Below are 26,581 nucleotides of genomic sequence, written 5' to 3' on the forward strand. Positions count from 1 at the left end.
ACAATCAAACATCTCTTGAAGAATTAGATATTGCATTAATGACTAAAAGGAGTTTTTACAGATAAGAAAGTTAGAAAAAGAGGTATTATTTATAATTAATTTATAATAAGAATACAAAGGCATGGAACGGTTTACTAAATAAAACCCCTGGCATCCTAAGGAAATTCAGTGACCTTTATAAATAGTCTAAAAGTATCTAATATGCAGTGACTGTGGCTTTATGCACCTTTGATCATAGGATTAATGAAGCCAAAGCAGGAAGATTATCAATTTGAAGCTAGCTTGGGCTGTGCACGGTCAGTTACAAAACATCTGGACTACCTAAGAGATCCTGCTACCATACCCAACCCCACCCAAAATTCTATTTACCCACTTTCATTAAGGTAACAAAACCATCAGAGAGCCCAGGTTAGGTTTATGATGGAAAAACTCTTAACAGTATATACTGTAGCAGTCCTGAGCCAAAGACAGTACTGGAGGTCTTTAAGTAAAAACTGGTAAGGAGCCGGGCGTGGTGGCGCACGCCTTTAATCCCAGCACTCGGGAGGCAGAGGCAGGCGGATTTCTGAGTTCGAGGCCAGCCTGGGCTACAGAGTGAGTTCCAGGACAGCCACGACTACACAGAGAAACCCTGTCTCGGAAAAAAAAAAAAAAAAAAAAAAACTGGTAAGGTAGAAAGATCACAAGAATAACAGGCTGCAGGCCAGTGAGATGTTAGTGACAACAGCTTTCCTTCACCACACACTTAAACCCTTTACCAACCACTGGGCAAAGATGTGACATTACTTGTTTCAGTGGCTACAATGAACCTAGTGACCTTTAACGCACAGAAGCGATCTGCAGAAATTTGGGATTTGCAATGGTGGAACTGAGTGGGGACCAACAGGCACATGAATCAACCACTGCACAGTGCTACATAAAGGTTCAAATCTATATCCTTTTACCTCTTACTTTTCTTACCACCCCAACCACTCTCTATACCCAGGGTGAGAAGAAATGTAAACAAAAAACATGGCTGCCTCCTCTTTCCTACTGCCACTTATCTAAGACATTTGTATAGATTATTGGGTATAAGAGATCCACCCTCTGTGTGTTTGTGTGTGTACAAGATTTTAAATGTATTACTGGAAAAACTTGGAAGTCACCAATGTGACTAGACATCAGTCACCTAGAACCTGCCCAGTGGCTCATTTCTACTGTACTCCACTCTGGCTGTAAAGCCATCTAAAACAAATTTCTAGATTAACCATCTGGTGTTGCAATAACAACATTTACCTCTTCATCTTCATCACCAAAAAGGGAGACTGATGTTGGCGGCTGGCTGGACGGAAGTGATGCACTTTTTGGCTTACTTGAACTTTGAGAAGAAAACAAATCCTGTTGAATCAAAATCAAAGCTGCTGGTTAGCCAGGTCTGTCAGCTTTACTGTGTAATAAATACAAAACACTAGGACACGGCGGCTTTGTGCGTCTAGATTTGATGTCTCAGCATACACCACTGTTGTGTGTGGTACAAGGAGAAAAGGCAGTCTCTTTGTAGGCTGCAAGGCAACCATATTCCCACCCACAGGATGTGAGGCAGGAAGACATTTCCCAGTCAGTCCCATCAGGCAAACCAAAGGTTTCCATTGTCTGAACTATCTATGAGAAGCAGACAAATTCTACCACAAATGGGCTGGATTTGCAGAGGGCTAGGCCAACCTGGCTCTACTGTTAAGATGTTTCTCCCCAGAGAATACATTACATCTTTTCAATAAATACAAATGAAATTCCTATTTTAAAAGGCTTGTACTTGGAAGTGAATGCAGTGGTAGGATATGTGCTGACAGGGTGTACTATTCCACTTGAACTGTAACTATGAAACGCTGCAAAAGGTCTGCCAAGCTCTGAGGGTGTCCTTAACCCCGGACGGATTGTCAGCTCAGAGCCCAAGGGACACTGCTGGCTGAGCTGCATGAACTAGAAACAGGAAGTAGGACAACCTGTCCCCTGGGCAGAGGGACCGCAATACAAGACCCAGATAATTAAACAAGACAAGAACATTTTCCATGACCTCTTTGGACGATATCTTTCTATTATACAATCAGTGCTACCACTCATCAGATACAAACCTAATGAGTTTACTGACCTACAGAGTTCTTAGCACACTGGCTTCTACCTGGCTTCATGAGTCCCAACGGTTTGTTTACAAAAAGGTTCCAGGGTCCTATGCCCCCTCTGCATTTTACACAATGGCAAACAGGTTGGCAGGCTGCATTACAGAGCAATAGTAATAAAAACTGTATGGTATTGGTAGAGAGACAGACAGGTAGATGAATGGAATAGAATTGAAGACTCAGAAATGAACCCACACACTTATGGTTACTTGAACCTTGACAAAGGAGCTAAAACCATCCACTGGAAAACAAACATTTTCAACACGTGGTGCTGGTTCAACTGGAGGTTGAATCAGCACCATGTAGAAGAATTCAAATCGATCCATTCTTATTTCCCTGTACAAAGCTCAAGTCCAAGTGGATCAAGGACCTCCACATAAAACCAGATACACGGAATCTAATAGAAGAGAAAGTGGGAAAAAGTCTTGAACACATGGGCACAGGAGAAAATTTCCTGAACAGAACACCAGTGGTTTATGCTCTAAGATCAACAATAGACAAATGGGACCTCACAAAATTACAAAGCTTCTGTGAGGCAAAGGACAATGTCAATAAAACAAAACGGCAACCAACAGACTTGGAAAAGATAATTACCAATCCTATATCCAATAGAGGGCTAATACTCAATATACAAAAAGAACTCATGAAGTTAGACTCCAGAGAATCAAATAACACTATTTAAAAATGAGGTACAGAGCTAAACAAAGAATTCTCAACTGAAGAATGTCAAAAGGCCGAGAAGTACCTAAAGAAATGTTCAACATCCTTATTCATCAGGGAAATGCAAATCAAAACAACCCTGAGATTCCACCTCATACCAGTCAGAAGGGTTAAGATCAAAAACTCAGAGGAACAGCAGATGCTGGTGAGGATGTGGAGAAAGAGGAACAGTACTCCATTGTTGGTGGGATTGCAAGCTTGTACAACCACTCTGGAAATCAGTCTGGTAGTTCCTCAGAAATTTGGATATAGTATTACCTGAGGATCCAGTTATACCACTCCTGGGCATATATCCAAAAGATTCTCCAACATCTAACAAGGACACATGTTCCACTATGTTCATAGCAGTCTTATTTATAATAGCCAGAAGCTGGAAAGAACCCAGATGTCCTTCAACAGAGGAAGATGTCCTTCAACAGAGGAATGGATACAGAAAATGTGGTGCATTTACACAATGGAGTACTACTCAGCTATTAAGAATGACTTCATGAAATTCTTAGGCAAATGGATGGAACTAGAAAGTATCATCCTGAGTGAGGTAACCCAATCACAAAAGAACACACATGGTATGCACTCACCAATAAGAGAATGTTAGCCCAAAAGCTCAGAATACCCAAGATACAATTCACAGACTACATGAAAGCTCAAGAAGAAGGAAGACCAAAGTGTGGATGCTTCAGTCCTTCTTAGAAGGGGGAATAAAATACTCACAGGAAGAAATACGGAGACTAAGTGTGGAACAGAGACTGAAGGAAAGGCCATCCAGAGACTGCCCTACCTGGGGATTCATCCCATATACAGTCACCAAATCCAGACCCTATTGCGGATGCCAACAAGTGCTGTCTGACAGAAGCCTGATATAGCTGTCTCCTGAGAGGTGCTGCCAGAGCCTGACAAATACAGAGGCAGAGGCTTGAAGCCAACCATTGGACTGAGCACAGGGTCCCCAATGGGGTCCCCAATGGAGAAGTTAGAAAAAGGATTGTAGGAGCTAAAGGGGTTTGCAACCCCATAGGAAGAACAATATTAACCAACTAGACCCTCCCCCCCCCCCGCCCCCGAGCTCCCAGGGACTAAACCACCAACCAAAGAGTATACATGGAGGGACCCATGGTTCTAGCCACATATGTAGCAGAGGATGGCCTTGTGGGACATCAATGAGATGAGAGGCCCTTGGTCTTGTGAAGGGCTCCAGTGTAGGGGAATGCCAGGACATGGAAGCAGGAGTGGAGAGCAGAGGGAGGGGCGATAGGATAGGGGGGATTTTCAGAGGGGAAATGAGGAAAGGGGTTAAAATTTGAAATGTAAATAAAGAAAATATCTAATAAAATAAATAAATAAGTAAATTCAAAAAAAAAAAAAAAGAACAGACCTTGAAGGACTGGAAATATATAGCTCAGTGGCAGAATGCTTGCCTAGAGTACACAGGCCCTGGGTTCAACCCTCACTATCCTCCCACTCTCCAGTATTCCCACACCCTCCACACACGCATGCAATGAAATTTGTTTCCTGCCTCTGTCCCATCAACAACTTCAGAAAGAACAGCATGGACTTCTGTGATGTATAATCTTGGTTGTCATTTGACACATTCCACTGGCTGGTTTTGTGTGTCACATTGACACAAGCTGAAGTTATCACAAAGAAAGGAGTCTCAGCTGAGGAAATGCCTCCATGAGACACAGCTGTATGGCATTTTCGCAATAAGTGATCAATCGGGGAGGGCCCATTGTGGGTGGTCCATCCCTGGGATGGTGGGCCTGGGTTCTATAAGAAGGCAAGCTGAGCAAGCTAGGGGCAGCAATCCAATAGGCAGCATCCCTCCATGGCCTCTGCATCAGCTCCTGCCTCCAAGTTCCTTCCCTGTGTGAGTTCCTGTCCTGACTTCCTTTGACGATGAACAGCAATGTGGAAGTGTAAGCTGAATAAACCCTTTCTTCCCCAACTTGCTCCTTGGTCATAGTGTTTCATTGCAGCAACAGAAATCCTGACGAAGACACACATCAAGGAAGACAGATTCTCAACTGAACAACTGCCTTCACCAGACCGGCCTGTGGACATATATATGAGGTATTTTCTTGATTGCTAATTGATGTAGGAGGGCCCAGCCCACTGTGGGCGGTGCCATCCCTGAGCAGGTGGCCCTGAGGTGTATAAGAAAGCAGGCTCAGTCCAAGCAGGGGAGTAAGCGAGTGAACACCATTCCTCCTTGGCCTCTGCTCCAGGTTTCTGCTGAATTCCTGCCTTAGCTTTCCTCAATAATGGACATCTTGTAATATGAAATAAACCCTTTCCTCCCCAAGTTGCTTTTATCAGTTTTTTTATCATAACCACAGAAAAAGTATCTAGGACAACTTCCAAAACTAGGATAAAAAAGGCAACACAGCCTCTATCTACACTCTCTGGAGCTGAACAAGCAGAAAAAGGCCCCGCTTCCTGAAGCTACCATGCTTAGAGACCCACCGCATGGGGATAGGAGCCCAAGCTGCTTGAGGCTTCCTACCCACAGCCTGTCATCTGTCACCAGCAATGACAGGGAAAGGTGTGCCGAGTATGTATCTCAATGGCAACAAACTCTCTAGTAAGTCGCATTACCAGGACAGGAAGCAGCCAGCTGACTTCTTCTCTCACAATTGTGAGCCAACCAACAGTCTTAAATTTAAGTATGTTAAAGGAAATGCAATGGATTCAAACCCAAAAGTTAAAGCTACTGTGTGTGTGTGTGTGTATGTGTGTGTGTGTGTGTTGTTTTCTGAAGATCACATACTTTCAAGAAAACAAAGAGCCTTGTATATGCTAGGCAGGCATTTTATACCATTAAATTATATCCCCAGTCCAAGATTATTTTGAAAATAAGAACTGAACTACTGAATAAAAAGTCTTAAAGCTTTCGGACAGGCTCATCAGAAAGTTACTGACAGTACATCTACAGATGAACATACAGAACTAAGAGAAGAATTCCATACCTCAGAGTCTTCTCCATCTGAAAACAAGCCTTTCTGAGTCTTTGTTTCTGACACAAGCTTCGGATTTTTGCTAGAAGGTAAGGCGACCTGGTTGGATCCCCACAAAAAGAGAAAGGAAAAGCAAGTACACTATTAGCAAGGAAGAGACATGGAAACAAGCTCATCTGAGCAAACGGCCCCAGCCTCTCCTAGGAGAGGCACCAGCCAAACACGAAGGGACGAAACATGCCCTGGACCTTCATCTGTATGACGTTTACACCAGGACTTTGTACAGAATTACCATGGCAAAGGATTTAAACACTGATGTAGTGACCAGAGAAGAAACAGTGTCACTGGAAAATAAGTTTCTCGGATTTCCCAGAAGAGATGATGCAAACAAGATAAAGCACAGGGCACATCTGTGTACATGGAGCATGCACTGTCACATGGGCACATCTGTATACATGGAGCATGCACTGTCACATGGAGCACATCTGTGTACATGGAGCATGCACTGTCACATGGAGCACATCTGTATACATGGAGCATGCACTGTCACATGGGCACATCTGTATACATGGAGCATGCACTGTCACATGGAGCACATCTGTGTACATGGAGCATGCACTGTCACATGGAGCACATCTGTATACATGGAGCATGCACTGTCACATGGAGCACATCTGTATACATGGAGCATGCACTGTCACATGGAGCACATCTGTGTACATGGAGCATGCACTGTCACATGGAGCACATCTGTATACATGGAGCATGCACTGTCACATGGGCACATCTGTATACATGGAGCATGCACTGTCACATGGGCACATCTGTATACATGGAGCATGCACTGTCACATGGGCACATCTGTGTACATGGAGCATGCACTGTCACATGGGCACATCTGTGTACATGGAGCATGCACTGTCACATGGAGCACATCTGTATACATGGAGCATGCACTGTCACATGGGCACATCTGTGTACATGGAGCATGCACTGTCACATGGGCACATCTGTATACATGGAGCATGCACTGTCACATGGAGCACATCTGTATACATGGAGCATGCACTGTCACATGGGCACATCTGTATACATGGAGCATGCACTGTCACATGGGCACATCTGTGTACATGGGACATGTACTGTCACATGGGCACATCTGTGCATATGGTACATACACTGACACATGGGGCACAGCTTGTGTACATGAAACATATAGTGTCACACAGGCACATAAGGAACAGACAAAGGGCAAGCTGGTTGAGAGATGAAGATGATTTTAAATGCTGTCACTTTGGTAGTTGTCAGAGTTAAATGAGGATGTGACATGGTGGCATGTGTGATGGCTACTCCTGTCAACTTGACTACATCTGGAATGAACTAAAACCCAACTGGGCACACCTGTGAAGAACTTTTTCCTAGTTAAATCTTTTAAAATGGAAAGCCCTATTTTTAATCTGGATCTTTTGGAGAAGGAAGATGCATCTGTAATCTAGACCTTCTCAGAGAGGAAAATCCACTTTTAACTTGGTCTACACCTTCTGCTGGCAGCCTAGATAAAGGACATAGAAGGAAGCTGGCTCTCTTCGATTGTTCTTGCTCTCTAGCAAGTCCATTCCTTCACTAGCACTGGAGCCTACTTCTTTGGGATTCCAGTGTATATTGAAGACCATCTGAGATGTACAGCCTGGCAGACTGAACGACTACTGGATTCTTGGACCTTCCGCTAGTTGACAGCCATTGTTGGACTAGCTGGCCATAGCCTGTAAGCCATTCAAGAAAATTCCCTTTCTAAATAAATCCCCTAATAAATTCCCTCATATATATATAAGTATATACATACATATAGGTATCGATCCATATACATATACACATACACTAAAGAAAGAAAAACCTATATAGGACATCTGTAGAATAAGATGTCCCACGGGGGGAAAAAGACAGAATACCAACTATGTATAAAGTTATTTTAAATCAGTATTATATTGAGTATGATTTTAGAAAAGAAATCTTATGGCTACCTGGGTCTCATGAATGCAGACTGCCATGAGACTCTTTTATAGAGTTCCTGCCAGCCTCTGGCATGTGGGGATAGAACAGTATTCCCAGAGCTGCCTAGTAAAACATGTAGGGTGGTAAAACCTAACGACTACAGATCACTTGCAAGTAGTCCTGAAAACAGCATGCTTGCACGGGGCTCCGACGTGTAGTTGGCAAAGCCTCACTAGTCTCACAAATCTGATTAGAAGTTATTTAGAGTTTCATTGTGTCTTTCAATTTTATGTCCAAAATTCTTTTTTTTTTTTTTTTTTTTTTCAAAATTCTTAATATAAATGTAGTTGCTACTCTTTGATTGTCAACCTGGCACATTTGGGAAGTGGGAACCTCCACTAAAGAACTGCTTCTATCCGATTGGCCAGTGGGCATGTCTACCAGGCATTTTCTTGGTTGCTAACTTTGCCACCTCTGGGCAGGTGGGCCTGAGCTGTGTAAGAAAGGCAGCTGAGCAAGCCAGCAAAAAACTGAAGTCAGCAGCAGTATTCTTCCACTGCCTCCTCCTTGAAGTCTTCTCTTGGCTTCCCTCACAGAGAGGCTGCAACCTGTAAAATAAACCTTTCCCTCCCCTAAGTTGCTTTGGCCAGTGTTTATCACAGCAACAGAAAGCAAACTAGGACAGCAAACATGAAGGAGAACTCTACGTCCCTCTGAGATCCAGATAAACGGCTATTGTAAGTTGCCCAGGCCAATGTCCCTCAGTCCACCTCTACTCACCGTTTTATCTGCCCGCGTTTTGTTTTCATCTGTCTGACTCACAGAAGCTGCCGGCAAAGCTTCTGATTTTTCTTTAAACAGATCTCCTTCGTCATCATCAAAGATAATGGCAGTGGACTTGACTTTGTCTTAAAAGAGAAACCACAGCATAAAAATTACACTAAGGTCAAAATACATACACACACACACAGACACACACACAGACACACACAGACACAGAGACACACACAGACACACAGACACACACTTCTTCTCTTCCACAGATAAATATGGAAGGTGTCTTATTTTTTGCTCATTTACAGAGAAATACAAAGTGAGCTTTGCCTTTAGTTCTGCTGCTTCCTTTCACTCTCCCTGCAGTTCTCAGGGCTGACCAGAGAGGGCGACATGCCAGTCAAGTGCTCTGCCACAGAGCTACTCTCCACAGATCCACAGCCCTGGTACTCTGCAACAGCAGTTCAAATAAATCAAAAGACTCTAACCATATGAATGAACCTTCTCCAAACAGAAGACTCCTGTGCTCAGTATATCCAAGATGGGGATAAAAAGTAAAGATCACTTTAAGGAGCCAAAAAGTCATTAACTGTAGGACGGAGATGTGAAGGGTGACTCCTGTTCTCAGTTAAGACCAAACTATACAGAAATAGATGAAACCAACTGCTGGCATTCCCTTATCTCCACCTGCCCACCTAGACAAGACAGACACAAGAACTTGGTACACACACTTCTAAATCTTACCTTATGTTTATGTCAGCTATTCATAAGATTATAAGTTTGGAGTAATCTGAGTAAAATGACCTACCATTTGTGTTTTCCATTTAATGTCCAATGGAAATATCCCAAATATCCCAGGGTAGAAAAGTAAATGCCTCATTTTTTTTTACGAGATTTCTATTTATTTATTTATTTATTTACTTGTTTGTTTGTTTGTTTATGTGTTGCATGTGTTTGCTCAGGTTTAGGGGTGGGTGTGTGCATCTGTGCATGTATACAGAGGTCAGAAGGTGTCCAGTGTCCTATTACTCTCTCTCTACCTAGTCCTTTGAGATAGGGTCTTCCCCTGATCTTGGGGCTTGTGTTTTCTCTACCTGCCTCAAAGCCAGCAAAGCCCAGGGATCCTATCTTTGCCCTTGCACAGCTGGAGGTCCGGGCATTGTTCCCAGGACTTGTAGAACGTACTCATAACATCTGAGCCATCCCTCCAGCAGCTCATTCTTTTCAAAATCGAACAAAGACCCACTAAACAGAAAGACCACAGCTTTCCTGACTCCCCAGGCATAGCCACGGAGGAAAAGCACAGGAAGGACTTCAGTGTGGACCTCAGAGCCTCAGAGGAGGGGAGAGCTGGGGGGGGGGGGGAGGTGCCAAAAATGCTGGGGGCTGGGGGAGGATGCACCAAAGCAAAAATAATCTGAGCCCTCTGGCAGAAAAAAGGAGAAGCTGGGAATTAAGCAACAAGCATGCAATGTTCTGCTCATGTAATTACCCAGAGTCGCTAGAGGAAGTATGACTAAATTTCTGCCTGTAATGTGAAAGGCAGAAGCAAAAACTTTAAGAAAAGAATAAGAAGTTCGGCTCCCTATTAAAGAAGATAACCTCAGTAATTAATTCCCAAAGCAGAAAAGACTGACCTATGAGGGACCCCCAAGGCTATAGCACAATTTAAGCATAGACAAGACAATGACAGTAATGTTCAGTAAGGCATTCGGGAACTGTAAGAGACACCGAATGTGGAGAACTGCATCCCCTTAAGTTTAATTTTCTTCTCTAAGTTCCCAGAATTAGCCTAAAAGTGGTACCGGTCTTGGAAGGCTTGCTAGAAGATGGCATAAAAAAGTTGTTATCATCTTCATCATTGTCGTTATCATCATCATCAAAGAGGCCAGCAGGAGCTGGCAAATGTGGGCTCTTCCCCGGAGTGGGCTGCTCATGTTTCTGGAACTCCTTCAGTGATGGGGCAGAGGTGGCCCCAGACACATCAGGATACCCTGAGAATGGAAAGACAGTCAGACCTATGATCCAGCAGGAGCCTCCTGACAGCACTCAGAGTTAGGTTCATCCACAAAACACTTAGGAAATGAAATAACTTTTGTGCTAGTGTTGGAGAACAAAATGCAGCACAGGGCTGCCTAGCCCTCAGGAACCTGGACTGATGCCCTCACTCCTCCCCCCTTGCTACCTGTCAGTCTCTCCCCTTCTTTCCTCTTTTCTCCTTTCCCCAACACATGCAGCCCTCTGTAGTGTTGGAGAGGAAACCAGAGCCACGCACATACGAAACAAGCACTGAACTACTCTGTCACATCCCCATGCCAAAGCTCTGAATTCATACAGAATGTGAGCTCAGAGCATCAGTGAATACGCTGTACTTAGGAACACTCCAATGCTTTCTAGGGCTCCTGGGTACCCACCCACCCCAATCCCTAGCCACTCCTTATAAAATGACAAAATGGATTTATACAATTCTTAAGAAAGACCGCTGAGGTGATGGCTCAGCAAGTTAAGTGCTTGTTCTGAAACATGAGGATCTCATTCAAATCCTCAGAACTCAAAATAAATAAATAAATAAAATAAGATTGCAGGGTGTGGCTGGTACCTGTGCCTGTAACCCCAGTGCTGGCACGGGCTGAGGAGGCTCTCTGGAGCTTACTGGCCACCAGCTTAGTTCCAGGTTCAGTGGAACACCCTGCCTCAAGGGAATATGGAAGAGTGCTAGGGTTTTGTCATCTTCCCTCTGTATACACAGGCACATGTGCACACAATACACACATACAGCTTCCCTCACATTCACATGTGTACACAATACACAGACATACACACATGCACATGCACATACACATACACATGCACACTATAAAACCTGTTACCTAAAAGTACAGAAACAGCCCCTGCTGGGATTTTCTTTCCAGGTTTAGGGGACGGAGGCAATTCTAGAATAAGAAAGAAAAGTCAATTACTTCATCAGATTTGCTGAGCATGGAAGGATCTACCTGCAATCACAAGACTTAAGCAGCTGAGGCAGGAGGATGGACGTGTATCAAGAACAGGTCAGGGCTACATGCTAACCAACCATGACTACATAGCAAAACCGTCAAAAAGAAAAAGAACCCACCCCTTCTCTGAGGCAATCAGTTCCTAAATAAGTCTTTTTAAATTTTTTTTTTTCCTGATATCAACAGCTTTTTCCTTTAAATCTAGTGGAATAAAAATTGTAAGTTTTCAAAAAATACTTTGGGCTTTTAAAAACTTCCAACAGATGATTCTGATGAGTTACTGATGACCAAGTGATATCCTCAGCATGGCACTCCTGTGAATTAATGTCAATATAGTAAAGCTAGCCTCAGCATAACAAACAAATCTTTTTCTTTCTGACTTTTTTATCATCTTTAAAGGGTGTACTGGCTGGTTTTGGGTGTCAACTTGACACAGGCTGGAGTTATCACAGAGGAAGGAGCTTCAGTTGAGGAAATGCCGCCACGAGATCCAGCTGTAAGGCATTTTCTCAATTAGTGATCAAGGGGGAAAGGCCCCTTGTGGGTGGGACCATCCCTGGGCTGGTAGTCTTGGGTTCTATAAGAGAGCAGGCTGAGCAAGCCAGGGGAGGCAAACCAGTAAAGAATATCCCTCCATGGCCTCTGCATCAGCTCCTGCTTCCTGACCTGCTTGAGTTCCAGTCCTGACTTCCTTAGTGATGAACAGCAGTATGGAAGTGTAAGCTGAATAAACCCTTTCCTCCCCAACTTGCTTCTTGGTCATGATGTTTGTGCAGGAATAGAAACCCTGACTAAGACAAAGGGTAAATGCATGATATGGGTCTGAAGATGGCACCATTCCCTATTGCTAAGACACAGTAACAACAAACTCTCTTCAACTGGCTCACGCAAACCAGCTTCAGCTTAACGGGGATAAGCTTCAGGGCGCTCTGCCTCACAGTGAAAGAGCTCGAGAACGTGTCTGCCAGGCAGTGTTCTGTCAACCTGATACAATCTTGAGTTATCTGGAAAGAGCAACTCTCAGTTGAGAACTGCCTCCATCAGACTGGCCTAGACTGTGGAACACGTCCTTAATTAATGATTGATGTGGCACAGCCCACTTTATACAGTACCAATGCTTGGCCAGATTATCCTGGGGGAGATAGAAAAACAGCTAAATGTGAGCCTGGAAGGCAAGCCAGGATGATGGCCTATAAGCTGCACAGATGACATGAGCCCTTCCTCCCCAAGCTGCTTTTGCCATGGTGTTTATCACAGAAATAGAAAGCAAGCCAGGAGTGCAGGCAAGGAGAAAGCATCCATCCCCAGACCTACCGTCACTCACAGGAGCTTGTGCTGGCCGCGCCCGAGGGACTTCCTTGAAGAGATCACTCTGGTTGTGGTAAGTAAGGCATAGGGTAATTTTAAAATGCAGAGATAAACAAGGCTGAACTTGAAGATTTCTGAGAAGTATCCTATACTCTGAAGCTACATATTTGATAAAATGATCTTAATTTGGCCCTGTCAGGGACTAAATCAAAACCTGGGAGAGGATGACATGGCAGGTAATTCAAGGAAATTACCTACTATTGATACATCACAGCCTCTCCTCACATCAAGGAACAATAGGGCATCAGGATAGATAGTATTTCTCACTCCGTGATTCTGACTTTAACATGTGCCCAAATATGAAAGGCGTAACTAGGAGGAAGCTCCTTTTCCCTAACAAAAGCAGAGCTTTGTTCCTTGCATGCTCAAGGACACAAAGAGCTTTACTCGATCGCCCAACTCACCTCATCTTCATCATCAAAAAGCCCCTGCCCGTTACTGAAGAGACCACCTCTAGAGCCAAAAGGTGAGAAGTCTTCATCAGTCAAGGTGGGGGGTGGGAACAAGATGTCTTCTTCATCTATCAGAAAGTAACGTTGCACAGGGAGTGTTAAACTGGTGTAGCCTGCGGTGGTGGCACACTGACTGTAACTCCAACGTTCAGGAGACTAAGATCAAGGCAGGCTGGGCATGGTAGGATTAAGGCCAGCTTGGGCTACACACTAATTCCAAACTAGCTTGGGCTATACAGCAATATTTTCCCTCAAATATATAAGAATGAAAGGGGGAGGGCTGGGTTTGGGATTTCTGTATATCTGGGACTGCATCTATAGCATAATGGCATGACTTTAATAAAGCCATACTTCACAAGGAGTATTGAGAAAAAAGCAGTAGATTTCAAACAATCCAGGGAAGTGCCTCAAAGGCTCTTGTCCTCAGCCGGGCGTGGTGGCGCACACCTTTAATCCCAGCACTTGGGAGGCAGAGGCAGGTGGATTTCTGAGTTCGAGGTCAGCCTGGTCTACAAAGTGAGTTCCAGGACAGCCAGGGCTACACAGAGAAAGCCTGTCTCAAAAAAAAAAAAAAAAAAACAACAACAAAAAAAAAAAAACAACAACAAAAAAAAACAAAGGCTCTCGTCCTCAAGGGAGCAATGTCTGGGGACAAAAGTGATTCTTTAGGCCAATCTCTTGACTGACTTACTTTGAAGCAAAAATATAGTTTAACTGCCACATGCCCAAGTTTAGAGAAAGGAGAAACAAAGCGAGCAACAGTCCCAGAGATGGAGACATGGCAAGGGAACACACAGATGTCACTGGTTAATATGGAAGGGTCACATACAATCTTCACTGAAAACTTTAGCAACCCATAATTCCTACACATCTAAAAAAAAAAATCTAGAAAGACAGAAAATGCCTACTTTGGACTAGCAATTCAATACTCAACGCATTACTCTGCACTGGCCTTTCTTTCACCCTAGCACCTAAAATGTGTTTTCAGATGCTTTAAAAAAGTGAATGGAGGCACAACCTACTGGTCAGCAGTTGCCAGTGACATCTTCCCATTCTATAGAGGCTCCTAGTGAGCAAAGGACTTACCATCTGCAGGGGTCCTCCTTTCCTTCTTCTCCTTCACTGTCTTCTGAGGGTTTCCATCTGTGGGGGATAACTTAGGAGAATCTCAGAGGTTTCACAGTACTCATTAGCATTCTTGTTATAGATACTGTGTCATGACTGCATCCTCATGACACAGACGAAGAGCAGGAGACTCAAGTTTATCCTCAGCTCCCTTAGAGCACGGACTACAGGAGTAGGCTGCCAGGTCACGTGCACACCAGGACTGCACGCCTGGAAGAAACTACTCTACCTCTCTACTCTGGTAAACAACTTTAGTCAAAGTTCAAGAGTAAATAGTAAACCCTGGATTCACAGTTTGCTGTCCAGTTCTCTGGGGTTCCCATACTGCACGCATGTAAGATGTTGCATAGATATACACATGTACTGGGGCAAGGGAGAAATAGGACACTCATGGTATCTAAATATCAAGTAGAATCCAAGAGCCATTGACAAGCAGCCTTTCTCAGGGGCCACCTAAGACCTAGACAACACAGATTACAGTTCACTAAAAAATTCATTAAAAAAAAACAAACAGAAAAATCAGTTATGAAGTAGCAACAAAAATAATTTTATGGTTGGGCATCACCATCCTTGAGGATGCAGCCCTAGGAAGGCTGAGAGCCACTGGCTTAAGGGTCAAAGGGCTTAGCACCAAGCCTGACAACCAGAGCCACAGGCAGGAGGAGGCAGGAGAAAACCAGTTCAGCATGCCCAGCATATACGCGTCCCTCCATCCAAGTAAATGAATGCCAGGCCACAACGAGGTAGTCTAAGAAAACACAACAAAAATCAAGAACTTGGGCTGGAGAGACGGCTCAGAGGTTAAGGACACTGACTGCTCTTCCAAAGGTCCTGAGTTCAATTCCCAGCAACCACATGGTGGCTTGCAACCACCTGTAAGGGGATCCGATGCCCTCTTCTGGTGTGTCTGACAGCTACAGTGTACTCACATAAAATAAATAAATTAATTTTTAAAAAATCAAAAATTAATACTTAAGCTCATCATGCCTTAGTACATAGTGTCCCCATGTTTGGGTACAGTGGCTGTGTTTTTGATCCCCAGCACTCAAAGGAGAAGGAAGATCAGAAATTCAAGGCCACCCTTGCCTATATCACGTATTTGAAGCTAGAATGGAATATATGAGATCCTGTCACAAGAAAAAAAAATAGAGAAAGAGAGAGAGAGAGACAGAGAGACAGCATGTGTGAGGAGGCACACAGGCAAGCTACACAGCATGCCACAAACCACCCCATTAACCTGCCTTCAGAACTCACCTGTTTGTCCCTCTTTCCGCTGGCTTGAGATATCTCCTTTGATCCGAGCTGCCAGTTCATCGGCAAAAGATGTAGGTCTTTTCTACAGGCAAAAAATAAAATCTAACAAATGAGTACACTTCTGGGCACCTAACAAAATTATATCAACAGTCAAAAAGAAATAAACTACAAATAAAACAGGGCTTTTAAAAAAGATTTATTTATGTGTGTATGAGAATATACTTGCAAAAAACAGGACTTTATTCATGAGTTTAAACGCATGGAACCTATAAAGCTCAGATAAGTAACAGAATTCACAAAATATCTCCTTAAAAGGAAATACTGTTACTTAATTTTTTAAAATCCTTAAAACAAAGCCTCAGTAAGAAAACTAACATGCGTATCCGGAGGGAGGCAGGAGAGTATCTGAGCTCCCCAGTCTGGAGCTGACCATATTCCCAATGAGCTAAGGAAAGCACCCTCAGCATTAAAGGAAAGGCGCACTAGTAAGGCAACTGGAGACACCGGGACATTTTCTGCTGTTTATAAACCATCAATCAAAGGGCAAGAGAGATGAGCCCATGTCAGGTGTCTTACAACATCTTTGGTCTCCCCAGGAACCCACATACATGTGTGCAAATACAGACACACAGATACACCAAAAGTACATTCACAGACAATCTTTAAAAGGGAAAAATCAAGTTAGAAATATAGGGGCTGTAGAGATGGCTAACTCAGTACAATGCTTGCTACGTAAGTGTGAGAACTGGAGTTCAGAACCCTAGCGCTCACATAAAAAGCTAGAAGTGGCGATTGTACCTGTACTCTCAGAGCTGTGAAGATAAAGAGAACCCCCTGGGCTTGTTGCCAACTAGTTGAGCTGAACTGGTAAGCCCTAGGTTCAGTGAGAGAGCCTGACACAAAAATAAAGGGGGAAAGCTGGGCGTGGTGGTGCATACCTTTAATCCCAGCACTCGGGAGGCAGAGGCAAGTGGATTTCTGAGTTCAAGGCCAGCCTGGTCTACAAAGTGAGTTCCAAGACAGCCAGGGCTACACAGAGAAACCCTGTCTCGAAAAACAAAAAAAAAATAAAAATAAAAAAAATAAAGTAAAGGGGAAAAATAATTGAGGAAGTCATCTACCGTTTACCTCTGGCTACACACAAAAGTATAGAGTGTCGATATTAAGAAACAATGTGAGATGTGACTTCTAAGGCCTGGCTGAGTGGTGATGATACTTACAGACTTAGCACTTTCCTCAATATCCTCGCTATCATCCCCCTCCTTCTCAGAGTCAGCAAAGAGGTCGCCATCATCATCCTCTCCTTCATCACTTATCTGTGTGGTATGCTGAGAATGTAGAACAGAATTTCTAGATGCAAGTCACCAAACTGAAACAGAGACACTGTCCATTTTTGCTCTCTCCCTTTACAAATGTAACCACGTTAGGAACATATATTCCATATAAGTTATTTATTAGAAACTAAACAAAGGATTTACTTTTTAGTAAGAATATAAGAGCAAAAATATCAAAGCAAGATATTAGAATTTCTAAATGTTCATTTTTAGAGGAATATAAATTAGTCTTAAGAAGTGAATGGCTATAAGGAGCTATTATTAAAAAGGAGCAAAATTTGGAAAAGGTAATGGCTAACCTAAATACATGATATACTTAAAAAATAACTGTGAGTATGAAAATCCTCACGTATCATTAAGAAGTCATTTTTAGGAGACTTGGCATACAAATACCATACAAAGCTCGCCAAACATGCCTAGGACCCTAGGTTCAATCCCTAGTGCCAACAGCAGGAGGGAAAGTCACTCCAGTGTACACATAATGCCTCAACGAAAGCTTTAAAATGGATTCAATGCAATACAGGAGCTTTACCTGGTTTTGGTCATTGTCACTATGACTGGCAAAATCTTCATCTGACTCCTGTGGGTGAAAAAGATTTGCTGTTAATGCAGAAAAGATCTTATCAGGCTCCCAGGTAAGTGACTGTATCAGGCAGAGGGAAAGCCTGTACTCAGTCACCTCAAACAGCAGACAGGATGAATTCAGGCAACAGTGCTAGGGCTGTCTAGCTACCATAATGTTTGTGTTTCATAGAGATAGTTCCAATGATTCACTCATATCACTTGTATTTCCCAGTTCTAACCTTCAGATTTAAAGAAAGAACATCATTTATCAAATCACAGGAGGTTGGTTGGTGTTGATTTACATTGTGGACTACAATCTCCCTCTAGTAAGATGACTACTTCATCAAGCTCAAAAGCTGAAGGTCAGTTTGCTACCGACAGTTACTACACCGACAGCTAAAATCAAAGGACTCAGCAGACAGGTATCTGCAGCAAGGTAATAGGCAAGTTTCTTTCTCCTGCGAGGATTTCCATCTGCCGAGGAAGGAATGCAGGAGAGGGAGGCAAGTGCGAGAACAAAGAAATGAAAATCAGACACACAGAATGGTCTCCTTTAGAATCTCATACTCTTTGTCTGAAGAACACCTCAAGGTGCCCCTCTCTGAATCAAGGTTGTTCTCTGTGGACCTTTAGACACTAGCAAGTGAAGATGAAGTAGATGCTTTCTTTAGAGGACTTAAAAAATCTTCAAGGGCTGAAGAGGTGGCTCGGTGGTAAAGAGAGCGTGCTGCTCTTGCAGGGACGAGAGTTTGGTTCCCAGCACCTCCGTCAGGCAGCTCAGAGCTGCCTGTGGCTCCAGCACTAGGGCATCTGACACCCTCTTCTGCTCACTGTAGGCACTGCACACACATAGACCTATTTGCATAACAATAATAACTTTTTAAAAGTTGTTCATTGCAGCTATTTATTTTTTCCTAAGATTATTCAAGACAGACACAGTCCAAGACTAAAGTTTTAGGCAGAGACAGCGCTACAATATCTCAGCTGTTCTCTCCTCAAAATATAATGGAAAGTGAAGGAATTTGGTAGAAAGGAAGAGAGGTAAGTAACAGTGAGAGGGATCAAAGCAGTTTCCCTTCTCTCTCTACAATTAAAAAAAATAATTTCAATCCTTCAGTTTCTGCCTTGTTAGTTTTATGAAATGAGTTCCCTAACTCTCAAGCATGTTACACGCCCAGCCGTGACGTACATCCTAAGCTTCCTGCCCATCGTGACCTGGCCATACCATGTCCTCACCTCCTCTTCCTTCTCGTCTTCACTGTCCACAATGCTCCCACGGTCACTGCCCACAGAGCCTTCTGTCGGGAAAAGTTGGAAAAGTCAACACCAACTTCACCAGGAAATGTCTGTAGCCCCTTCTCCAAGTAGCCACCCACAACAGCATCAAAAAGACTCGAGTCAAACTACTGCTATTTAGTGGAATGAAAGCACCTTTGATAATTAGTAGAATCTCTACGTATCTCCTGTGAATTTAAGAAAAAAATCATAAATTGGCTTTACTCTACAAGGACTTCATGGTAACAGAAAAAAGAAGGAGAAACTGTATCAAATTAGAAGTCACTGATGGTAACAGAACAGGCAACTAACTGCTTGCAGTCCTGACAGTGGGAGCTCAGACTCTGGAATTCACAATAGAAAAGAGAACTGACTGACCCCCATAGGCTGTCACTGACGTCCACAGAGCCACACACATACAATAAATAAACATAAAATAATGAAATCGAATTAAAAAGTGACTAGAGCAGTTTAAGGACTTAATGCCTTAAGTCTTAGCCCAGAGAAGGCAGCAGAGGTAGTAAAGAACTTTGATGGGATAACTGACAAATCTGAATATAACCAAAGATTAAGTAGTAATAAAATCTCTTGAAACTGACCACTTTACAGCATGGTTATATACGAGAACGTCCCTGTTCTGAGAAACTATGCAGAGAACATTAGGACTCAGGGTTACGGAGGCTCAGACACGTTATGAAATACAGAGAACAAAAGCACAAGGGAAACATTAGCTGGCACACCTGAGTGAGGGTCTATGGGCACTCGCCACTGCTCTTGCGATATTATCATAAAGCTGAAATGATTTTACCATAAAAGGTTAGGCTGAAACACATGGCAGAAACTCTGGTGAGAAAGCGCACCTTCACTGGACAGCTCTCCAAGCCCTACATCTTCCTGTTCCATGAAGAGCTTTGACCCGATGAGATAGGGCAAAGGCCGGTCAATGTAGAGATCCTTCAAGGAAGGAGAGGGCACAGCCATTAAACACATGGGTTGAAAATAAAGACAATGTTGTACTTGATGGCCTGCTGCATCCACTATCTAAAGCAAGTTAAGGTGATAAATCAAAGTAGAAAACAAGAAAACACAGCAAGGTAAAAAGTACATTTTCAAAACGCCAAATCCGACCATGCAGTGGTGGTCTGTGGTGAACCACACAGGCAGATCTCTGCGTTCCAGGCCAGCCTTGTGGCCTAAGAAATAACTTCCAGGAAGTCTTCCTCAGCACGAGCCACAGCGTATCTGCCACTCAGGAGCTTCCCTAACTCATCTAACCTCAACCCCAATCTCCTTCTTGCCCTAAAGACTGGGAACAAGAGGGAGAAGGGTTGGTCACAGGGCACAAAAGCTTCAGTTAGCCCTAACATGAGCTGAGCAAGGATAACTCCAAGACCAGCCAACGTGCCGAACTGCAGGAGGTGCCGGCCTCACTGCCTAAACCTTACACGCAGAACTACAGGACACTGAGGAAAGCTCACAGGGGAAAGACATCCTCCTATGGGAAGGGCACGCCTATTGGTTCCAGCACCAAATGGTTAGCCCTGAAAACATACATGTAAGTGACATTATATGGACTCAACAGGTTATATTTAGGAATATATATGTTATACAAATACACGTATGACTGCAATAACAATTAATGGAAAAAGACATAAATTTGAAGGAGAGTGGAGAAAGGTATATGGGAAGGTTAAGAAGGGAAAAGAAAGAAACATTGTAACTAAATTACAACCTCAGAAAAAAGAAACAACTCAAGTTAGAGGAAATACCATCAAAAGCTAACAATACAACAGGATGATCACAGCTAATAAAATGCATTTTAGGTGTTCTCCCCATGAAGTAAGTATGTGACACACAAGTTAGAATGAGTCACTCTACAATTAATGGACATTTCAAAACATGCGATACATATACACACACATACATATTATTATGTTTTTCTAATAAAAATTAAAACAAATAAAACTTCAGTCTTAAAAAATGATCCACAGAGCGGGGCAGTGGTGGCCTTTAATCCCAGCACTCGGGGGGCAGAGGCAGGTGGATTTCTGAATTCGAGGCCAGCCTGGTCTACAGAGTGAGTTCCAGGATAGCCAGGGCTACACATCAAAACCCTGTCTCAAAAAACAAACAAACAAACAAAAACAACAACAAAAAAAGATCCATAAAACAGTGGGTGGGCAAAGGCCTATGGACTGGAGTTCAATCCCCAGCACCCATGAAAAGGTAGAAGGAGAACCAATCCCATAGCTATCCACTCTCAGCTACATGCCCATGGGATACACATGCCCCATACTAATCCATCAATAATAAATTTTAAGTGTTAAAAATCAAATTTAAAAACCAAACCCAGTTAAAATTCTTACCCTTAACTTCTTGACTGTACAACAGTTTTCCTGCAGAGTTCTGCGGATGGGCGCTCATGTCAATGCCCCTCTCCCTCAGACTAAAACCTTAGAGGAGGAAGACGTATGCCCTGCAACTTTTACCTACCTTGTACCCCTGAAATGCTCAGTGTGTCAAGTAAGGCTCTCAGAAGGGGGCAATTTGGGATACTAATAATACACCCAGCCCACGCCTTACACACCCTGTGCCCAGCAGAGCAGTCAGGACGTCGTCATGCTGTAACTGAATGCTTTACCTTTGGTTCAAGGATCAGGTCCACCCGCTCATTGGCATCATCCTCTTCAGAGTCCGAATTCCCTGCTTTTATGTCAAGTTGCTCAAACGCGCTATCCAGGACCTGTAACCCATAGTTCACAGCCTCCTGGACTTTAGGGATCAGATCTATTTCTTTCTGTTCCCGGGTCTTCTCCTACAAACAAAATATCCTTCAGTGTTTGTCTCCAATATACCAACTCTAAAGTCATGCCCTCTCCAAAAACATTAATTCAAAATGTCAAGAGTCATGTTCTACCTTGATACAGACTTTGCAGCCGATGTACAAGCTTTAAACCTTAGTTTTGTTACTTTCTGGGCATCAATCAAATGACCTAAACTCTAGAATTCCAATTTTTTCATCTGGAAAATCAGATGAACAAAAAAGCAAAATTGAGCCCAGCAGCAGTGGCACAGGCCTTTACTCCCAGCATTCAGGAGGCAGAGGCAGGGGGATCTCTGCTCCAGGGTAGCCAGGGCTCTTACATAAAGAAACCCTGTCTCAGAAAAGAAAAGAGAAGAAAAACAAACAAACCAAAACGGAGTCTGTAAAACCACATGTGTGGCTAAGTGTGCTCAATGACTCGAGCCGACCTTTAGCTTTAAGGGTCAGAGCCAGGCTCTGACAGTTGTCCTATGGCATTCAGAAAACATTTCACTATAGCCTAACAATTTTAAATGCAATGCTGGTTTGATATAACGATAATATTCATTGGCTGAATAGCAAATGCATGAGTGCTATTAATGAAAATTCACTTTCTAAAAATGCTGGAGCAGAGAGAGCCATGGCTGGTTTCCTGGGTTCTAATATCCTCATCAACAGCTTCACTATCAACCTTCTCAAGTGACTTCCACAAACGTTCGTTCGTTCGTTCGGACGACCTGCCATTCTTTCCTGAATGTGAGGACAGTACTTGTAGAGCACAGGAAAGTGAGTAAGGGTGTGGACTCCAAGGTGAGATAAGCAAGGATGTATATGCAGCGGTCACACGGGAAGCCCCTGGAACCAGGGAGCTACAGTCCCTCCTCCCTTGGCCTTCTTTCCGAAGCACACAGCACTCATCAACCTTCTTCCTTTCCCTCTCTATGCCGACCTCCACTACCTTCCACAAACCTAGTCCAAAGGAATGGGGATGAAGCTCAGCTGTAGAAAGCTCATCCAAGCCGGGCATGGTGGCACACGCCTTTAATCCCAGCACTCGGGAGGCAGAGGCAGGCGGATTTCTGAGTTCGAGGCCAGCCTGGTCTACAAAGTGAGTTCCAGGACAGCCAGGGCTACACAGAGAAACCCTGTCTCGAAAAACCAAAAAAAAAAAAAAGAAAAAAGAAAAAAGCAAGCTCATCCAATGCGCGTGAGGCGCTTTGTGCAAGTCCCAGGACACAGAACAAAGCAAGAACCTGAGGCTGTGGCTTCCTCCTGCTGGCATGGGCTATTCACTGCCTCTAACTCGGCCCTTCCTTCATCATCTGAATAAAATGTCATCCTTGAAGCTTTTCCCAGCTGGTTTATCAGCAAGTGTCTCCTTGTGTGAACTTCCAAAACACTTACCAACCATGCAATGTCATTTAGGTCAGTAACTAATGTAATAAGCAATGGCCTCAACAGCCAATGAAGCCTCTGAGAGTAAGTGTCCCAAATCATCAGCTCCTCGCAGTCCCATGACAGAGTCAACAATTGCTCACTGCGCAGTCCACTCGGTCCTAACACATCCTGCACCCATGGGGTCCTCAAATACACACATACTAAACCTATATTCCCTAGATAATTCTGAGGTGACAGGAACAAGAGTAAAAACCACCACAACAGAGATGGGGAAGCTGGGCCTCCAGAGACCTGACCTCTGTGACATCATTTCTCAAAGCTCAGGATGAGGCCTGTTTTCTGAATAAACTGAGGAAGAGCGGCTTCTAGATCTTTAAAGGTGAGTAAGGAAGGAGAGGGAAGAGGGAGGAAAAGTACAAGACGATGCTTCCTCTGTGGCCTGGAAACCTGGATAGTTTACTCTGCTCCACATTCGTGCCAGAATCCAGCTATTTCATCTCTGTACTAACAGGCTAAATTTCAGGAAAAAAATGGAAACGTTTTCTTGGGCCACTGCCAAGGGCCACATCTCCCATGTTCCCAGTCCTCATCACCCTCTTTATCACTTCTCCAGGTTAGAGCATGGTGGCACACCCCTTTAATCCCACCACTCAGGAGGCAGAGGCAGGCAGATTTCTGAGTTCGAGGCCAGCCTGGTCTACAAAGTGAGTTCCAGGACAGCTGGGGCTACACAGAGAAACCCTGTCTCAAAAAACCGAAAGAAAGAAAGAAAGAAAGAAAGAAAGAAAGAAAGAAAGAAAGAAAGAAAGGAAGGAAGGAAGGAAGGAAGGAAGGAAGGAAGGAAGGAAGGAAGAAAGAAAGAAAGAAAGAAAGAAAGAAAGAAAGAAAGAAAGAAAGAAAGAAAGAAAGAAAGAAAGAAAGAAAGAAAGGAGCATTTAATTCAAGTACCTGCTCTGCTTTCTCGGCCTCCGCCTTGAGCACCTGCTCCTCCACTTCTTCATCGTACACCCGCTGAGGAAGGAGGCAAATCCTTTGTAAATAATTAAGCAGTAGAATGGAATCACAGGGAAACACTCAATACAAAGAACTTCAAGAAGACAGAAATACCGAAAGCACACACAAGCGGAACCCAGGTCCTCCTCAAATATGTACCAGATGTGCAGCTAGGTTTTCCTATTGGTCCCCAACAACTGTGTTCCATGGTATTTTCATACAAGTGCTCATTACATGTTAGCAGCCCCTGGATGCTGACATCTTGAGGGGTGGATTTTAGTGATGGGGGAAATGCTCAGTATGGATGGTTTTAGACTTTAGCCAGAACATCAGCCTTTTCAGGTTAGAGATCTTGCCATGCAAATTTGAAATGACTCCAGTAGCAGTACTATCTTAAAATCCCACAAAAAGGTTCATGTATTTTTATTGTTGTTCTCATATTGGAAATGTTTGGTATAGGCTGCTAAGTCCAGGGTGACCTCTAAAACACCCACCGGTTTAGGAAGCCCTAAAGGCTATGAGACCTTTGAGGGTGGAGTTCTCAGTAACTGCAGCTAATCGGGGCTAAGTCACTTCCTCGCCCTTCCTGGGCTGAGCCCGCAGCTTTCCTTCGTGAGCATTCAGATGGGTATATGATAAAACTGGCAAATACCAAAGGGAGGAGAAGTAGGCTACATGACCCGAGGAGCAAGGGAAAATGATAAGGATGGATTTTTAAGATTATACACAGCTCTGGTCCTTTCAGTTGTATGTTTTCTCATTCAGTTATTTAAGTATCCAGGGTATCTGTGTATCCAGATTGTGCTAAGACCTATGAATATGTTTAGCTAAGACTGATTCTGAAACTTTAAAATTAGGTTTGCTAACATGTAATGCGCACTTATATGAAAATACCATAGAACACATCACATACAATGCACATATATAATGAAAACTTTAAAAAAAAATTAAGACTTCTGTGGCTGGAGAGATGGCTCAGTGGTTAAGAGCATTTGTGACTTCTCCTTTAGAGGACTGGGGTTCAAGTCCTAGCACCCACATGGACACTCAGAATTGTCTATAACTCCAGTCCTACGAGATCTATCTCACCAAGCATGCATGTGGTAAACAATTTGTACATGCAGGCAAAATACCCATACACATAAAAAGTTATAAAGAAATCTTTTTTTAAAAAAAATTAAGCCTGCTAGACTGTTAGGAAATGCCATGAGGACTAAAGATGAAACCTATGCCTCTAATCCCAGCACTCAGGGAGGCAAAGGCAAGCCGATCTCCAGGAATCCAAGGCCAGCCAGGTCTATACATATAAGTTCCAGACCAATCAGGCTAAATGGCGAAACCCTGTCTCAAGGGGTACTGCCTGGCATGGAGGCTCAGGGTGAATCAGGCAGACAAGAGCATACAGAGCAATCTAAAAAGAGGAAAAAAGCCTGGTAGCAAAAGAAGCTCCATGCCGGGCATGGTGGCCCATGCCTTTAATCCCAGCACTTGGGAGGCAGAGGCAGGAGGATTTCTGAGTTCAAGGCCAGCCTAGTCTACAAAGTGAGTTGCAGGACAGCCATGGCTGTACAGAGAAACCCTGTCTCGAAAAACCAAAAAAATAAAAAAGAAGCTCCAAAGCATTAGAGGCTCCTCTGTCGGAAGCAAAGCACATCTGTGAAACTAGAGCTGGCAGGCAGAAGGCAGTAGCATGTGCAGGGGGTTACAGGCTGACAAGGTTCTGAACTTTAACCCCACGTCATTGATTCTCCGTGACAATTTAGTAATGACATCTGTTTCTTTAAAAAGGACTGGGGGGAAGGTGCTGAAAAGGAAGAAAATGATGAAAACATAATTTTTATACTTAACAGAATGATCCTGGAAAATCAATTTAAGTTTCTTTTTAAATTTTTTTCCACAAAGCTAAAACAATCTTTAATTGGATTTTAAAAAAGCTTCCTATGGTCTTTATTATTTTATATATCCAGGCAGGTGTTTTGCCTACATATATATCTGTGTACCTTATGTCAGAGGAAGGCATAAGATCCCCAGAACTGGAGTTCCAGGTAGTTGTGAGCTGCATGTAGGTGCTAAGAATTGAACCCAGGTCCTCTGGAAGAGCAGCCAGTGCTATTTAACCTGAGCCATCCTTTCCTCGAACCTCCTGTGTTCTTTTAACAAACTCAAGTCATTAACTAGGACTGCTGAGTCTGAGGTCAGCCTCTGCTGCAGAATGAAACTCTGTCTCAAGGGAAAAACAAAAAAGGCAAGGGGTGGCACCTTAAGAACTGGGTTCCTTTCTGCTCAGAATTTAAAACACAGGCCAACACTAAACAGCTGTTCTTTTTCAGGAGTCCCTCTTGAGTCCTTACTAATGATTCTGTGTAACTTCTATTGCCCTCAAAAGTCCTTACTGTTCTTTTGCCCTAGAAAGTCCAGCTTGCTCC

At 43.5% G+C, this 26,581-nt stretch overlaps 1 protein-coding gene across 1 annotated transcript in view; it reads right to left on the reverse strand.

The window, feature by feature from the left end:
• Positions 1-26,581, reverse strand: part of Washc2c (WASH complex subunit 2C) — a 54,173-nt gene that overhangs the window by 23,481 nt on the left and 4,111 nt on the right. The window contains exons 4-18 of the mRNA XM_021164675.3: positions 24,111-24,173; positions 21,603-21,776; positions 19,822-19,915; positions 18,923-18,984; positions 17,655-17,702; positions 17,009-17,116; positions 15,789-15,870; positions 14,496-14,552; positions 13,362-13,477; positions 12,904-12,961; positions 11,464-11,526; positions 10,399-10,587; positions 8,600-8,727; positions 5,840-5,926; positions 1,276-1,377 (exon numbers count right to left, since the gene is read on the reverse strand). Coding sequence (XP_021020334.1) covers positions 1,276-1,377; positions 5,840-5,926; positions 8,600-8,727; positions 10,399-10,587; positions 11,464-11,526; positions 12,904-12,961; positions 13,362-13,477; positions 14,496-14,552; positions 15,789-15,870; positions 17,009-17,116; positions 17,655-17,702; positions 18,923-18,984; positions 19,822-19,915; positions 21,603-21,776; positions 24,111-24,173 — 1,431 coding nt within the window. The remainder of the gene's footprint in view (positions 1-1,275; positions 1,378-5,839; positions 5,927-8,599; positions 8,728-10,398; positions 10,588-11,463; positions 11,527-12,903; positions 12,962-13,361; positions 13,478-14,495; positions 14,553-15,788; positions 15,871-17,008; positions 17,117-17,654; positions 17,703-18,922; positions 18,985-19,821; positions 19,916-21,602; positions 21,777-24,110; positions 24,174-26,581) is intronic.

This window comes from Mus caroli, unplaced genomic scaffold (assembly GCF_978045245.1).
Source record: "Mus caroli unplaced genomic scaffold, Mus_caroli_1 scaffold_7, whole genome shotgun sequence".
Lineage (NCBI taxonomy): Eukaryota > Metazoa > Chordata > Mammalia > Rodentia > Muridae > Mus > Mus caroli.